The 17,130-nt window shown below is 39.7% G+C and overlaps 1 protein-coding gene across 2 annotated transcripts in view; it reads left to right on the forward strand.

Annotated features, from left to right (window-relative positions):
• The window catches only part of LOC5566167 (glycogen synthase kinase-3 beta), a 104,188-nt gene extending 87,840 nt beyond the window's left edge, over positions 1–16,348 (forward strand). For both annotated transcript variants that reach the window (XM_021855062.1, XM_001650497.2), the window contains 2 exons: positions 9,882–10,068; positions 15,529–16,348. In XM_021855062.1, coding sequence (XP_021710754.1) covers positions 9,882–10,068; positions 15,529–15,914 — 573 coding nt within the window. In that variant the 3' untranslated portion in view covers positions 15,915–16,348. The remainder of the gene's footprint in view (positions 1–9,881; positions 10,069–15,528) is intronic.
• Positions 16,349–17,130: the final 782 nt, after the last annotated feature.

The following is a 17,130-nucleotide window of genomic DNA, read 5'->3' on the forward strand; positions in this document are numbered from 1 at the left end:
AGATTTGGTCACTATATTCACGCAAGTCTATTTAACCTAAATATATAACGTTATAGAAGATTGCAACCATTTTTGTCGAAAACTATTTATAATTTTATTTGACAAATGTTCCAATGTTCCAACATTGGATATTCTATTTAACTCATTGCAACTATACCAGAAAAATATTTTGAATACTCTGCAGAGCTTTCTTCCTGGTATTACAGAAGCTAGTACATATTGGTGCAGCATACAACATGACCGGCTTGAAAATTTGTTTGAAGATCAAAAGCTTGTTCTTAAGACAAAGTTTCGATTTTCTGTTAATAAATGGATACAGAAGAAAATTTGAAGGGGAGGAACTGAAATATTCCGCGAAAATATTGGCATAGGAAATTCCTTAGGAATTTCCATTCGGAATTGAAAGATTTGAGGTTTGGCTTTGCTTTACCTTCACCCTCAAACCCCCAAACGCTACCAGCCCTTCGTTAGACTTTCCCGATAACTACCAACTTTGTCTCTATCTTATAAATTTTGATGAAATTAGTTCTCTTGCACCGGTGTTCTTGCACCGATAGCCGATAGGATGAACTTCCGATCCCGTGTGCTGACAGACGAGACGACGACGGTCCACTACTGATATGATGACGCAATGTTGGCAAATCAGCAACGTGATGCAGTTATCTATTTCCGCATCTATGTACAGGGGAGAAAGTTTTCGGTCTAGTTTGGATCTTCTTCTTAGCAGCAGCAGCAGCAGCAAATTGGACGAGGCAAAGTTTGACATGAGGGAAATTGTGTCCATAAAGCTGTCGTTTCAAGTTGTCGTCACAAATTTAGTCTCGTTGGAGTGTAGGGCGTTGGCTCAAACTGGCAAGTGGAACTCTGGTCATTGCGAAGGAAGATATGAACCAGCCATTGTTCACTAAGCAGATAAACTTGACCGATCTGTTGACAACGTCTAACTTGTTGGATGAAGTTGATAGTTTTATACGACCCGAAAAATACATTATTTCGTTTCGATGCCATGGACGCCTTAAGCGCCTGAGAAACAGGAAAAAAAAGTCAAAAATGTCTTCAGTCGTCATTTCTGATATCTTTTCCCCAAAATACCTATGCAATTTGTAATAACTATCGCAAAAGCTGTGGTTCATAGATCTATTTTTAATCAGTTTTATATCCCTCTCTATCGATCGTAGTCTTATGGCTCCCGCTTTTGATCTGCTTTCTGACGTACAAGTTACCATTTTGCTCATAAATAGAAGATGAGCAGCAATTACACACTAAGGATGTTTGGCAGTCTCACTCAAGCGGTCATTCTTCTGCATTTTCATTCGAGTGTTATGCCCTAATTGGGCTTCTGTCTGCTCAGCTTTGTAACTAAGCTTAGTGTTCTATGAGCAGTATGAACTGCAATACCTACACATAAAACAAGATCTAATAGGGGTAGGGGTGATAAAATGAACACCTTAAGGATATCAGCATGTTTCTGATAGAAAAACGAGGAATTTGTATAGTTCTATCGCAAAACATCAAAAATAGGGATGTTATCTATAGCAGCGACATGAATGCAGACTGAAATAACGAAATTTTCACATATTTTTATCGCTAGCAAAAACCGATGCAAATGTTCATTTTACCTGCACTATGTGGGTAAAATGAACAGCTGTTGGTGGTAAAATGAACATCATACAAAAAACGTGAGCAAAACAAATATTTTAGGAAATTTTCATTGCATTCCCGCAATTATATCTATTAATGATTATAACCCATTCAAAAAGAAATCTAAAGGTACCAGGTTTGACATCATATCATAACGACTGAAAAACCTCAAGACTCCCAAGCTAAAAGGTACGTCAGTTCTAAGTTTCAAAAGTGATTTTCTAAAGTCTATATTTTCGTTGATAATTTCACTTCAATTGACCTCTGTATCAACCCGGACACTCCGAATTATGCTCTAAATCGTCCGTGCGTGATAAAATTCAATCAAATTTGTTTTTCTCGGTTAAACGTGTGGTGTTCATTTTACCACCACTGTTCATTTTGCCACCACTTCCCCTACAAAAATTGTTGCAAATACAGAAAATGCAAGGTTTCTCGCGTTTAGTATCATACAGGCGTATCTGCATTGATCGATTTCTCTTCGTCGATTCACGCATTGTATCAGAACACGAAATTCAATCGATTTTCGCAACATTTTACGATGCAGCATGATGAAGGATGATGAGTGCTTTGTAATAAATAAGGAATAGAGGTTGAAAACTGTCGCCCGACCGAGTAATTAGTGAAAGAGAAAATCGATGAAGAGAAATCGATCACTGCAGTTACGCCCTTACGATACTGAACGCGAGGTTTTTTTTATACAAAAAATGTAAGATACCAATACAAATACTTGCAATTTCTGTATTTGTAACGATCTTTACAACATTTGTAAGAAGTCCATGCAATGTTCATTTACGTAATTGTATTAAAATCTCGCAGTCACTGGTTGAGTGTAGTAATATTTCGTTCAGATTCGTTCTAGAAGTTATTTTCAGAGAAAATCCTGAAAAACTTCTGAGATAAACTTACCATTAAGCAACATTTGGATTATTTTTGTTTTGTGGAATCTTTGGTCAACTTCCTTTCTAAGAGAAATCCGAGAATTCTAACAGAAACAATTGAAAAACTTATCGTTATTTTTTGAGAAAGTTTTTAAAATAACGTTAGACACATTTCTGCAAGAAGTGTAAAAGAATTCAAAGAAAAATCATCGGAATAAGGTCGGTGCAGCAGTCGCATAGCTAAGAACAAATTTTCGAAAAAAAAGTTGAAAAATAAAGCCAGCGGCATTATTTAATTTTCATCATCTGAAAGCTTTTTATCCTGGTTTTGTTTAAATAATATGAAAACTACGAAAACTCATTTTTGTATTAACTATCGCTTTTAGGAAAGCATGTGCCTTTAGTAGCACTTTAGTTGCTAATTGCTGTTCCTATAGTAGCAATAGCTTACCGGCATAGGCAAAATACAAATCAAAACAGTATTTTTACAAAACTTCCATATTTCTCCTTTAAAGTGTGAATCAAAAGCTTTCAATTGGTGTCAAAAAGTTTCTAATACATCAATTATTTTGTTTATTAAACATAGTTTCTCTTGATAGTGCTACTATAGGAACAACAGGTTTACTTATTACAAGGTAGCTTAATTTTTAGGCAAACTTCGATCATTTTTTAACAAAACCAATCTTTGAATAAATGATACTTAGATAAACAGCTCCTGACCTTCCTGTCTATAAATATTTTGCAACGATTTATAGCAAAACGGTTGCCATTTTGCACGGCTTAGTCGAAAGTATTCCTCCACGAAATCTTTCAACGGTGTCACCCTGAAACCTTCAGTATTTATTTTTTAAGGGATTCCTTCGAAAACTCTCCGAAGAAATCTCCTGATTTTCTGTAGAGATTCTTCTATGTTTTCTCTAGTTCAGGGTTTCCCAACCGGTGGTCCGCGGACCCCTAGGGGGTCGTGACGTCTGCCCAAAGGGTCCGCGAAGCCATTTGTAAATATGATTTGATATTCTTGATAGATGAATAAATGTCAGGAATCTCTTACATCGCTTGTTTTGCAAGAGAGCGTTACTTTAATAGTTAAATTTTTGATATATCATAAAGTTTAAAAATAAAACTTACATATGTAGTACAAATTGTTATTCTGTCAATAAGAGATTGGCAGCATTAGAAAGCAGGTTAGTAGTGTTTGATCCTTTGCTCTCGTCACTTGCTCCTGCGGGGGTGGGTGATGTGAGCAGGATCAATCGTGTCACGCGTCGCTTGCGTGGCATGATTTATTAGTGGCGCGGTTCGCGAAGCAGGTTAGTAGTCCTTTGCTCGCGTCACTTGCTCCTGCGGGGGCGGGTGATATGAGCAGGATCAATCGTGTCGCGCGTCGCTCGCGTGGCATGATAAAATAGTGGCGCGGTTCGCGAAGCAGGTTAGTAGTGTTTGATCCTTTGCTCGCGTCGCTTGCTCCTGCGGGGGTGGGTGATGTGAGCAGGATCAATCGTGTCGCGCGTCGCTCGCGTGGCATGATTTATTAGTGGCGCGGTTCGCGAAGCAGGTTAGTAGTGTTTGATCCTTTGCTCGCGTCGCTTGCTCCTGCGGGGGCGGGTGATGTGAGCAGGATCAATCGTGTCGCGCGTCGCTCGCGTGGCATGATTTATTAGTGGCGCGGTTCGCGAAGCAGGTTAGTAGTGTTTGATCCTTTGCTCTCGTCACTTGCTCCTGCGGGGGTGGGTGATGTGAGCAGGATCAATCGTGTCACGCGTCGCTTGCGTGGCATGATTTATTAGTGGCGCGGTTCGCGAAGCAGGTTAGTAGTCCTTTGCTCGCGTCACTTGCTCCTGCGGGGGCGGGTGATGTGAGCAGGATCAATCGTGTCGCGCGTCGCTCGCGTGGCATGATAAAATAGTGGCGCGGTTCGCGAAGCAGGTTAGTAGTGTTTGATCCTTTGCTCGCGTCGCTTGCTCCTGCGGGGGCGGGTGATGTGAGCAGGATCAATCGTGTCGCGCGTCGCTCGCGTGGCATGATTTATTAGTGGCGCGGTTCGCGAAGCAGGTTAGTAGTGTTTGATCCTTTGCTCTCGTCACTTGCTCCTGCGGGGGTGGGTGATGTGAGCAGGATCAATCGTGTCACGCGTCGCTTGCGTGGCATGATTTATTAGTGGCGCGGTTCGCGAAGCAGGTTAGTAGTCCTTTGCTCGCGTCACTTGCTCCTGCGGGGGCGGGTGATGTGAGCAGGATCAATCGTGTCGCGCGTCGCTCGCGTGGCATGATAAAATAGTGGCGCGGTTCGCGAAGCAGGTTAGTAGTGTTTGATCCTTTGCTCGCGTCGCTTGCTCCTGCGGGGGCGGGTGATGTGAGCAGGATCAATCGTGTCGCGCGTCGCTCGCGTGGCATGATTTATTAGTGGCGCGGTTCGCGAAGCAGGTTAGTAGTGTTCGATCCTTAGCTCGCGTCAAATAATTTATCATGGTCTAATCGCTTATCAAAGTGAATCCTGTGACCCAACGATCCTCCCCATTAACAAACATCCCTCCCAGTAACCTTTGTGGAGATGCAGAGGTAAACACGGTCTCCATATAGCAAAGGTTACACACTAACATTCCTTCCTCCAATCCCACCTGACTGCAAGGACGTGGCCGGCGCCGTTATTGACCCTGTATAAATAGAGGCACTGAATTATGCACACTGAAGAAGATTATGGCCAATCCCAGCCGAACTTCTAGTTGATTCTTTGTGCATTTTCACTGACTTCGGTCAATCACGGAATAGCAACCATTGATATGTGTAGTCAGTCTAAGCTAAGCTAAGCTAAGCTAAGCAATAAGAGATTGGCAGCATTAGTGTTATAAATTTACCTTACCGGATTTGCTTCAATTATTTTTCAGCATGAGCTTGAAAATAATCTGGAGAACATATCAAAAGAAATATCAAAAAAAGTTCGTGAACCTTTACTCGCGTGTAAAGCCGAACCCAACCGATTCGAACAATGTGTGATTTATTATGGTTTTCACAGATAAATGTTTATCTTTCAAATCGACAGAAAAGTATCAGTTTCGTAGCCAAAAACCTTTGAAAACCAGAAATCTTGGATGGGAAATTGCTTTTTCCTAAAAAACGCAATGGACTCTGAACAGTGCTGAACACGCTCACGAATTAGTTTAGCTTCGTTTACTCGCGAGCACGACAGATGCGAGTGAATCAGCACTCTGCTGCTCGCGAGCGTTTTTTTTTTTGTTTTTGATCTGGTTAAGCAGACATGTTTGCCACTTTCCATCACTGGAGGAAATTTCTTGCATGTTTTAATTTTATTCTTGGCAGACTTCACCAGCTTTCTATGAAAGTTCATTTGTGGAGTATCGGATTGAGGATATTCAAAATTCTTCATTGTTTACAGCATTGGCGGTATTCTCTTGAATCTATCAACAGAAATTTATATGCAGGTTCCAACTAATAACTTCAATAGTGATTTTTTTGAAATAATGGTTTGGATTCTTGGTAACATGTTTTTCTTGTTAGTGGCTCCTAAAAGCCAACTTGCAACTTTCTTTGAATATTCAAAGCAGTCAGCGGACACCTAAACTTTTCTTTGTAAAATTTCTTGGCGGGAACATAGCAGATTCTAGCGGAATCTTTGGAAATCTCTGAGGAAATCGTTAAAATTGTATAAAAATATGTTGTGATTCATCAAACACCTGTGAGTTTGAAAAATTACTGTGGGAGATGGAATCTTTCTAACTACCTGACTTTCAAGATATTTTGTTCGATTTTGTTAAGATCTTTTTGACAGTTACTTATCAGACTCTCGAAAAGATGTTTGGTAAACTCCTGACTAGATTCTCAGTGGACTCCTGGACCGTAGCAGGATCATAGCAGAATTGTTGCATTATGGGTGGTGAATTATAGACATGAGTTTTGGGTGCATCTTGTTGAATCATTATGAGACTCTCCATGAACTTAGATTTCTAGAACATACATTTTTGGGGGTCCGCGGAATGTTTGTAGAATTTTTAAAGGGGGTCGCAGCTTCAAAAAGGTTGGGAACCACTGCTCTTGTTATACTATACCAGGTATCATCCGATAATTTCAACAATAGTTCTTCTAAGCAAGCCTAAGAATGACCATTTAAAGATTTGTAAAAATATCGATTAGGGAGTTTTCTAAGAAATCCTACTCCAACGCCGAATTTTCCAAGAATTATCTCAGCCACAGGGATTCTTTCACATCTTTGTATTAATTGTTCAAGACATTTCTCCATGAAGTATTTCCAGGAAACATTACTGGATTTTTGGCCGATTCTCTAAGCTTTAAAGATTAAATCCTAATTTTAAGGATTAAATTTCTTATGAAGTATCTCCAGAGATTTTCCTAGCATTATTTTGTGAACGAATTTCTCAAAGGATTCCGTTGTAGATTTTTAAGGATAATCCCTCAGAATATTTTACAAGTTTTCGTTTGGTAATTTTTCTAAAAGTTGAATTCAGCATTTATTTTTCCAGACATAACTCCTCGAGAAGCCCAAAAGTTTTTTTAGAGGTCCTTGAAAAGGTTCAAGAGATATTTTTCTGAACATCATAGAAAAATTAACAAGGATTTGATTTAGAAATGTCATTTGTTTTTTTTTTTTAATTTCTACAATATTATTTGAAAATTTTCCCTGTAGAATTTACTGAAGATTTCCTGAATAAACTCTTTGAGAACATGCTTGGATAATATCTGGGAGATAGCACTGCTAAACTCTTATATGTCTCAAGCACCAAAATATCGCTTTTAACTTACTTACTGAGTCCATTGCCGTTTTCAAAAATATCGTAACACGTCTAGTTTTTGAGACATTGGCTGTTGAAAATGCAGTATTTTACTAAGCTTGTATGGCGATTTATTTGCCTAATTAGCCACAGACTTATTGTATTGAACAATACTTATCTTTAAAGTTCATAATACATGCTATTTTTTTTAATAATTTATAAAAGTATTGTATTTTGCCATACAAAAAAAAAACAAAAAACTTTGTATGGAGACTGCAGACATGCTAAAAAAGTCGATTTCTTCGAAATTTTAATTGCAACTCAAACCGAATCATATCTTAAACGAAAGTTGAAGTCCAATTTTACATGCTTAGTGAATTAGAACACTAAAAAGTTTGATAAATCATACTTAAAATTTCAAATAAACACCAATAACAAAAAACATTGGCGATCTGTAGTTCAAAATTGTTACGTGCCGGAACATTTCTGAGAACGACACTAGGTTCGGCAGCTCCAAATTTACTAGAAACACTTATTTTGATCCTTAAGACATTTATTTTAAATTTTATTTTTGTTACGCAGCGTGGATAAATTCTCGAAAAAGTTTCTGAAAGAAGTCGTGGTGGAAAAAATCTCTTGAAGCTCTTGAAAAAGCCTAAGTGAAATTTCTTGACAAACTTGCTGGACTTTTCGAGAAATTTTATTATAAAATTTTGAAAGAATCTGGATAACGAAACACAAGTTTTACAAGTCTCATAAATACGGTGAAAACGTTCAATATTTGGCCTAAAATTTTGTAATTGGAAGGTTCAAAAATTTTGTCAGGGATTTTTTTATACATTTTGCATAGGACAGTTTTAGCTGTGAAATTAAGATTTCCTGAATTGTATGGATGGAGAGCAACACTTAAAGTTGAAGAAAGACAATTTTCCTGGACAGAATATTTTGAAACTTACAGGGTGTGGAAGTTTTGACGGGATACTTATCCTCGTCTAAAACAACTCCGATGAACATGCAACTTCAATAAATATCGTAATTTTGATATCGTGATACAAAATTAAAAATACTTTACGAGGTTTATCAAAGTTATGAAAATAAATATTTTCGTACGAATTATGTAGGAATCAATTCACGATTTTCGTAGGAATTATTATTAAAGTATTTAAACAAATCCAGATTTCAAATTTAGTGGTGATGAAGAACAGATGCTCCGCGCAGCAATTTCATTTCAAAAAGTGCTCCAGGAACCAAAAAGGCTGAAAACCCCTGCTATACATAATCCTTATTTGCAAAGTGTACTAGCATTATGTATAACCAACATATAAACAAACATCTTACTCCATCCAAGAAATTTTAACATCAAAATATTTATTCAACTGATGATTAAATGAATAAAACAATGATACACAGCAAAAAAAAACAACCTAATATAACGTCCTTTTTGCTTCACATCACTTTTGTCGTGATTATTGCATAAAATTACATTCAAACGTTCGTAGTAAAGTAGGTGAAAAGAAGGTGTTGGAACAATTTGTAAGTAATTTTACGCAATAAATACAACGCGAGTGATGTGCACCGAAACGACGTGATACTACAATATTACCTATCCTTTATTGTGTAAACACATATTTTCCGTCAGTAATTCCATGTTATTTGTTCTTGTTTCTTGGCTCACAATTTGTCGTTGTTCTGCCAGTTGATCCAATCGGAATCATCTCGATCAAACCACCATTGTTAACCATTTTGATAGTGATCGTAACGAATCATTCTCGTTTGTCTAACACCAAATTTACCAATCTGATGACGACGGCACCATGTTGCAAAATATATCTAGGACCCCCCACGAGTGTTAGCGCTTTTCAGAGTTCAAATCCACTTTTTTGGCAACAGCTTAGTAGCACTTTATCGCGCACTTCTTCTCTTCGATAGATTCTCTCTTGTGTTGGACCGCCGAGAGAAACTACCCCATCACCATGCCCGCAGCACGGCTTCTAGGCTTCGACTGTTTTTCATTTGCTTATTACTGTTCGTGAATGCCATCATCATTCCTCTCATCACTGCGCTACCTCTTTGATCTTCATCATTAGCACAAACATGCTCAAGCCACAACCCCTTCTCATTGACTTGTTGGACCTGTGTGATGAGAGAAAATGAGCTGCCTTTGTTTCGCGAATCTTGCCGCTACTAAGCTCGTGTTAATCTCATCTCAACACCATGCTCGCGCATTTTTCGTTTCATTTCTATACTTTTTTTTCTCGTTAACTGACGTGAGTCGAAACCAATCGCCTGTGATGATTTGACAGCAAAGAGTGCATTATGAAGTTCGTTTCCTATTTCTATTCCGTAAAGCCTTTTTCATCATTTCTTATTTTTTCTTTTATTTTCACCTATTTCTTTTTTATTGGCTCGTATGAAGCTTTCTTGACCTTTTTGTTTTTTATTATTTATCTCTTATGTCAGTTTTTCTATTATTATTTCTTCTGTTTCCTTCTTCTATCTTTTAACGTTTCTTATTCTCTACCCGTTTTCCTCGTTTTCTTCCCTCCTCTTTCTGTTTCCTTCAAACAAACTGCAAAAATGAATACTAATAACTATGATCTTTGTTCCTTCCCTAGGTATTCCGAGCGCGTACTCCACCAGATGCGATCGCACTGGTGTCCCGGTTGCTAGAGTACACGCCGGGATCCAGAATAACGCCGATCCAAGCATGTGCGCATCCATTCTTCAACGAGCTACGAGAGGGCAACAAGACACTACCGAACGGACGCGAGTTTCCGCCACTGTTCAACTTCACAGAGCAAGGTATGTACGGGTGATACTTACCATGAAGGGGACGTTGAACACAAAACGCATGAGCGTAAGGAGAATCTATAGCTTATTACCACAGGCGTCTGAAATCAGTTTCACTTAATAAGTGTTTGCCAAGTAATTGAAATCGCAGTTGCGCAAAGACTGGACAGTTACATATCAGGTGATACGAAGTTCCATAATCGGAGTCACAACTACCTACCTTGATACCTTGATGGCTACAGCGTAGCATCACGCCATTGCCGGGCGTATTGTAGAGCTCCATCTTCGTCGGTCTTGGGCGAAACTTCTCCAGTTGCCCCGAACGTTTAGGGTCGCCAGGTCCTCTTCCACTGCGTACAGCCAGCGTATTCGTGGTCTTCCCCGAAGCCGCCGGCCTCTACCTGGTTCCCTGCTGAATATTATTTTCGCAATTCTTTCTTCCGACATTCGCACTAAGTGACCAGCCCACTGAAGTCTGCCGTATTTTACACGATTGATAATATTCGCATCTTTGTACACTTGATACAACTCGTGATTCATGCGTCTGCGCCACACACCATTTTCGAGTTTCCCACCGAGTATTGTCCGCAGCACTTTACGCTCGAAAACACCGAGAGCTTTTCGGTCTGACTCTTTCAACGTCCACGCTTCGTGCCCGTAGAGAGCCACCGGAAGAATCAATGTTTTATACAGGGCGAATTTAGTTTCGGTTTGCAAGCTGCGGGACCTAAGCTGGTTACCTAGTCCGTAAAAGGCCCTATTCGCAGCCGCAACACGTCTTTTCACTTCACGGGAAACGTCGTTGTCACATGTCACAAGTGTTCCAAGGTAAACAAATTCTTCAACAACTTCAAACACATCCCCATCACAAGTGTTCCAAGGTAAACAATTCGGAGTCACAACTATCACGCACAATTCAGTCAGCACGCTGAATATTTGCCAAGTGATAGTTGAGTCGGCAGTGACCAGTCAACGCTCTGACCAAGAAACTGCAATTCTGCTTTGCCAGATTTGTTAAATACTTCACCACCCTTAAAGATGGCTCAGTAAAGTACAATTTTGTTTGACGACACGACTCCAAACTATTCCAATATTGCTTGTGCTGAGCTGCCGCCCAAGAATTTATCTGAAGCTTCACCCAGCACTTCGAAATTGGAATTGCTGGCTCAGAGCCAATGAAGTCATGCGATGCTCCATCGCGAGCTAGCTCATCAGCCAATTCATTTCCAGCGATGGAAGAATGGCCAGGTACCCATACAAGGTTTACAGAGTTGACTGAAATCAGTTCCTCATTTTGAGTTCGACATGCGATAACAAGCCTCGACCTTGAGTTTGCCGAAGAAGGAGCGTTTATAGCAGCCTGACTATCTGAACAGAAGTATATGACTTTACCAATTACGCGCTGTTGAAGTGCTGATTGCACTCCACACATAAGAGCAAATATTTCCGCCTGAAAAACGGTGCAGTTTCTACCAAGTGAGTAAAACTGATTCAGCCTTAGCTCACGAGAATATACTCCTGCATTAGCTCTACTTTCAAGAAGGGAGTCATCGGTGTAACATACTATATTGTTTGATACACTTCTTTCCAAATAGCCAGACGTCCACTCTTCCCTTGAAGGGAATTGTGTGGTAAATGTCCTGCAAGGAAAGTGACAAGCAATTGTGAGATCACTTGGAGCAAGGACAATTTTGCCCCAATTCACCAAAAGTAGAAACAACGAAGTGTGTGTGGATCTACGATTCACTTGATTTTTCCAAAAGTAAATCCAATACTCATAAACGGCATGAGCATGAAAGTGCTTCTTGTTCAGATGTATGTGTAGTGGCACAGCGTCGAAAAAAGCTTCCAGCGCTGCCGTGGGAGTTCATGAGAACGCACCACACATCGCCGTAAAGCACATCCTTTGAAGATGGCCCAATTTTGATTGGATTGTTCTCACTTCGCCCTTTTGCCACCATACAAGGCAACCATTGGTCAGACAACTGTTGTGTAAATCCATTTGATATATTAGGGTTTGAGGCCCAAGTTTTCCCAAAGGTTCGCCTGCACTGACCGAAGGCCATGCAAGCTCTCTTGACTCTTAAATCAATGTAAGGTGTCCAGGAAAGTTTGGAATCTAGAATGACTCCGACGTATATTTACATTTATCTCAGAGCCAAAAAGACATAAAGGTCGAATTCCATCGCGGTTTCGACATTCCGTAAAAAGAACAATAGATGTTTTATTGTTTTATTAAGGTTAACCGAAAGGCCGTATTGGCGACACCAATTCTTCACTACCTGAATAATAAGTTGGAAAACTGCAATTATTGAGTTGCCTCAATAGCATATCTGCTACGAGATCCCACAAAAGTGGTGATGACACTCCCCCTTGAGAGCATCCGCAAACACTCCATTTTCGAATCGCAGCTTGACGCAATGTTTTTGAGCATTTGATGAATCCAATTGGTAATCATTGTAGGTAGCTCATGGTTTCGTGCAGCTTCCAATATGGCATCGAAAGACACGTTATCAAAGCTATCCTGCATATCTAAGAAAACACCCAAGTAGGATTGCTTTCTCGATATCCTATACAACTTTGTGTAAAAGAGTCACTGTAGACTTTCCAGACCATATTGATTCACATGAAGAGGCATGTTTGCCAAATAAATTACACGGATGTGATGATCGATAATGCGTTTCAGACATTGTAGAAGAAAAGAGGTTAAACTGATTTTTCTTAAACTCTTCGCTTCTTCATACGACGCCCGTCCTTCATTCTGGATAAACTTCACAGTAATATCACGCCAGGATCTGGCGAAATATACCCGGTAGTAAAACTGCTTACAAGTAGCAAACTCAAATCCCTTCTGGAGTAGAACAGGGTAAATCCCATCTGCTCCTGGAGATTGGAAAAGAGCAAAGCTATTGAGTGCCCGTTGAATCGATTCAGTAGTTACAATACTACGAGCCGCAGCCACGTGAAAAGACATTTGATTCATCCGTAGATGCTAAGTCCACACATCCCGGGAAGTGCGTAGCGTATTGAATAAACATTTTAAAACTTCTTCGTCTGAAGAAGTGAAGTCACCATTAGGTAAGCGAATTTCGTTAACTTGGAAATCCTTAGATTTTGCAAGAATTTTGTTCAGCCGACTGACTTCACTCAAACTGGAAACATTTGTACAAAAGTTTTTTTTTCATCCGGATCCTTCAGAAGAACGAAGAGCCTTGTTGTAAGCCTTGCGAGCCGACTTGAACGACTCTGATCCAGCTGAACGGCGTCTGTTCCAACTCCTTCTACATTGTTTCCTGAGTCTAGTCAGATCGGAATTCCACCATGGGGTCCCTCTAGTAGTCTTTACAGACCGCAGAGGACATGCTTCTTCAAAAGCTTCCATAATGTAGGATGTTGTCGTATCAACGGCTTCATCCAAATCACTTGGACTTTCAATGGACGGAGGATATCCATGAAATTTGGTCGCAACCAATTCAATATAGAGTCCCCATTTTGTTGACCGGGGATTCCTAAAACTCAAAGTCTGCGCAGTTACATTTGAATGTTCAAAGAAGATGTAGCGATGATCAGATAATGATTCCTCATCTGATACATGCCAATTCGTCAACTCGTGACTGATTCTATTCGAGCAGAGCGTTATGTCTAACACTTCTTCTCTATTAGAAACCATGAAGGTTGGGCGATTGCCTATGTTAAGTAATCTAAGGTCTGTACTACTTAAGTATTCCATCAGACTGGAGCCTCTCAAATTGATATCTGAGCTGCCCCAGATAATGTGATGAGCATTGGCATCACTGCCCACAATCAGCGGAAGGCCTTTTGTTACGCAGTGTACGACAACTCGTTTGAAGTCATCCGTTGGGGATCGTTCATCATGTGGTAAATATACCGAACAATAGACGTATTTCCTGTTGAGGTCACCAACAGAAACATCGATTGTGACAGCACACACATCTTTGGTGGTTAACTCAGAAATGAGTGTAGCAACGATTGCTTTATTAACCCTCTAATACCCAAATTTTTATTTTTGATTTAAATATTTTTTTTCGTTATCTAAAATCGTTCTAAACACGTTCTGGGCAATTATTTTTTTTTATTCGTAAATTTTTGATTTTTATAATTTTTATTTTTGAACATCCCTAGCTTTTTTCATTTTTTCTTGAAGCTCTTTCTGGTTGTTGATTTTTGGCAATAATAAAAATTTAAATTTTTGCGGTACTTTTAAAAATATTAAATTTTCAATTTTTTTTCGGAGCGTATTTTATTTTCCGTGTAACTAACGGAAAAACAGGTTTGAAATTATTTTGATACCACCAGGCTCTTCTTTTGTGATAGGTCGATCGTAGAAAAATATAAAAGGTATAATTTTTTATGTTACACGTTAAATTAACCCCGGGCATTTATAGGTTATATAAGAATACAATTTTTCAAACAATTTTCAAAAATACAAAAAAGTTTCAAAAGTCATAAAAAACTTTTCTTACATGCGTGTAATGAGTCAAGGTTTAAGCCAAAAATAAAATAATTTTGATTTCCGAGCTACGAAAAAATACACAAAATTCCAAAGTGTACCCCGTCTAAAGGCGGGGTTGGGTATTAGGGGGCTAACGAGCAGACATGTGCGGAGCATGGAGCGCGAGTTTGCCATTTCAAGTTTGCTGAAAGTAGCAAAAACTGGGTCCACAAGGTTACCTAGATAGAAGTTCCCTCTACGAAAGTAGGGTTCTTGAACTAGCGCCACTTGGGCTGCACCATTTTGCATGAGTCTGCAAAGATTGATCGTTGCTGTTCTTTTATGCTGTAGATTGATCTGAGCTAACCTAACCGTAGCCACTACCCAAACTAGGTAGGATAAAGCTTTTGGCAATCTCAGCATGAAAAAGACCAGCAACGAAAAAACCAGATCGGTATCTATTTAAAGTCGCCAAAGAGCACAGAATACACTGTGCAAAACGCATAATGCGAATCCATATAGGTGATAATTTAAATTAAATGTCAACATATTCATAATCCCTCTCTTATTACACCTCAGGATAGAGACTGAAGAAAGGCAGCCGATTATCTTGGAGAAACACAAGGTCACCTGCACCATTGCTACGGGTAGCACAGTGTAGCAGTACCATGAATTTGTAATTATAATTTGTAAATGAATAGCATCAGTAGCAAATGTAATGAACTTCACCATTGAACTACCCCTTGAAATCGATCGCTCAGTTTGAGTGAATATTAGCATAGAACTCAATGAACTCACTGTACTCACTTGCTCCACACCGCAGTCCATAAACCGTCCCGAAGGACTCAATACTGTGGAGGGCGCCCTGGTACCCCACAGGCTCCGTTAGCGGTTAGGTTTTATTTAGACCCATGCATTGCTCCTTGATAATCTAAAAACTTCTTAGGAAACGTTCAAAGAACACATGCTTCAAACAAATTTCCATGACTATAACACGATTTTTCTCTTTTATTCCGCAGAGCTAGCGATTCAACCAAACCTAAATCTGATACTGAGGCCCCGGAACCCGAACGACGCGAAAGCCGGCCAATCGTCCAGCTCGACGGACGGTGGCAACAGTGGCAGCGGCGGAAACGGTGCCGGAGCCAACAGCAGCACAGTGGCCGGTAGCAACAGCAGCAACAATAGCGGCACAGGTAACGGTGGCAGTAGCAATAGTGGCGTCGCGCCCGACAGCACCCAGGGGCAGGGGGGCGGCGCCAGCGGTAGCAGCCAGGGGGTGGGAGCTGGGGCGCAGTCCGTCGGCGGTGCGGAGGATATTACGTCATCACAGTCCGTACCCGGCGTCGACAGTAGTTCCAGTCAAGGAGCTATAGCGTCAGCGGCAACTTCTACGATGGGTTAGCTTTAATTCTTACACATAAAATATTATATTATATATTTTTTTAATTTTAAAATTATTAATTTAATGCGAGGATGGAAATAAAAAAAAACAGAAGAACCCACGGCAAGAGATGGAAAATAAGGCAAAATCGTGAAACAAAAGTTAATAAAATTACTAGCAAGGTAAAAACCACAATTCAGCAAAAAAACAGAATTACATATTAATACACATAGACGAATTAATTAATATTGAAACACCCACACAGAAGAAAAAGGAACAACAACAATACTAATCGAGCAGCACCTTGCGCATAGCCGGAATACGCGCAAGGTTCTAAATTAAGTAAATCACAAATTTACCTTCAACGAGAAAAGATAAATTCTGAGAGTAATAAATATTTCAAATCAATATTATTCTAACTAATGAACAATTTAAAACACACCCACAAAAACACACATACACTCTCACACACCAAACTACTAGAGGATCAAAAGTCAGTCACCGTAAGTAAAAAAAAAAGAAACACAGACTTATACCACAGACAAACAGACACAACACTTAGAACAAATTTCAATCTAAATCATAGTCTCGAGGACATGAACGCCCAATGTTAAAATCGGTGTGTTTGGCCGACGGGCTAACAGATGGCGGTAGTGTGTAAACGTCTAACACGAACAAAAACGATGCGAGCGCTGCGGGCGGTGGATTGGCCACCTACAATATTTTTTAAATGACCGTTAAAAAGGTGGTCGATGGACAATGATGAGAGTGTGACGTCTGTTTGTCTGTGCTTATACGTTCTGAATGAAAAAAGTAGTTTCAATTCGCTAGTTATAGTTATTGAAAAAGAGCAAGTTTAGTTTTTCGTTCTCTTGTGACTGTTGTGCAAACTGAAAAAAAAAAAATAAATATAATCGTAAGCCGACTAAAAAATATATCCAAAATTGTCAACAAAAACGGATACGGAACCGTTTTGCATGTGAGAGCTATAAATTCGTGTCCGCCAAGCCGCGCTAAGAGTCTTCTATTGAAGCGGAGACCCGTGCGGCAACGCGATGGTGTATATGTTGCTTTTGTTTCTGCTTTCGGTTAGTCCTCTTTTCTTTAATCGGTTCTTCGTTTGTTTATCTGTTTCTTTTTTTGTGTCGTTTTACCCCCGGCACCCACAGCATAGATGCTCGGGCAAGGCTGGAGAATCTAGTTTCTTCTTTTATTTAAGTCAACTTTGAGGAAAGGG

This window comes from Aedes aegypti, chromosome 3, assembly GCF_002204515.2.
Source record: "Aedes aegypti strain LVP_AGWG chromosome 3, AaegL5.0 Primary Assembly, whole genome shotgun sequence".
In the NCBI taxonomy this organism is placed as follows: domain Eukaryota; kingdom Metazoa; phylum Arthropoda; class Insecta; order Diptera; family Culicidae; genus Aedes; species Aedes aegypti.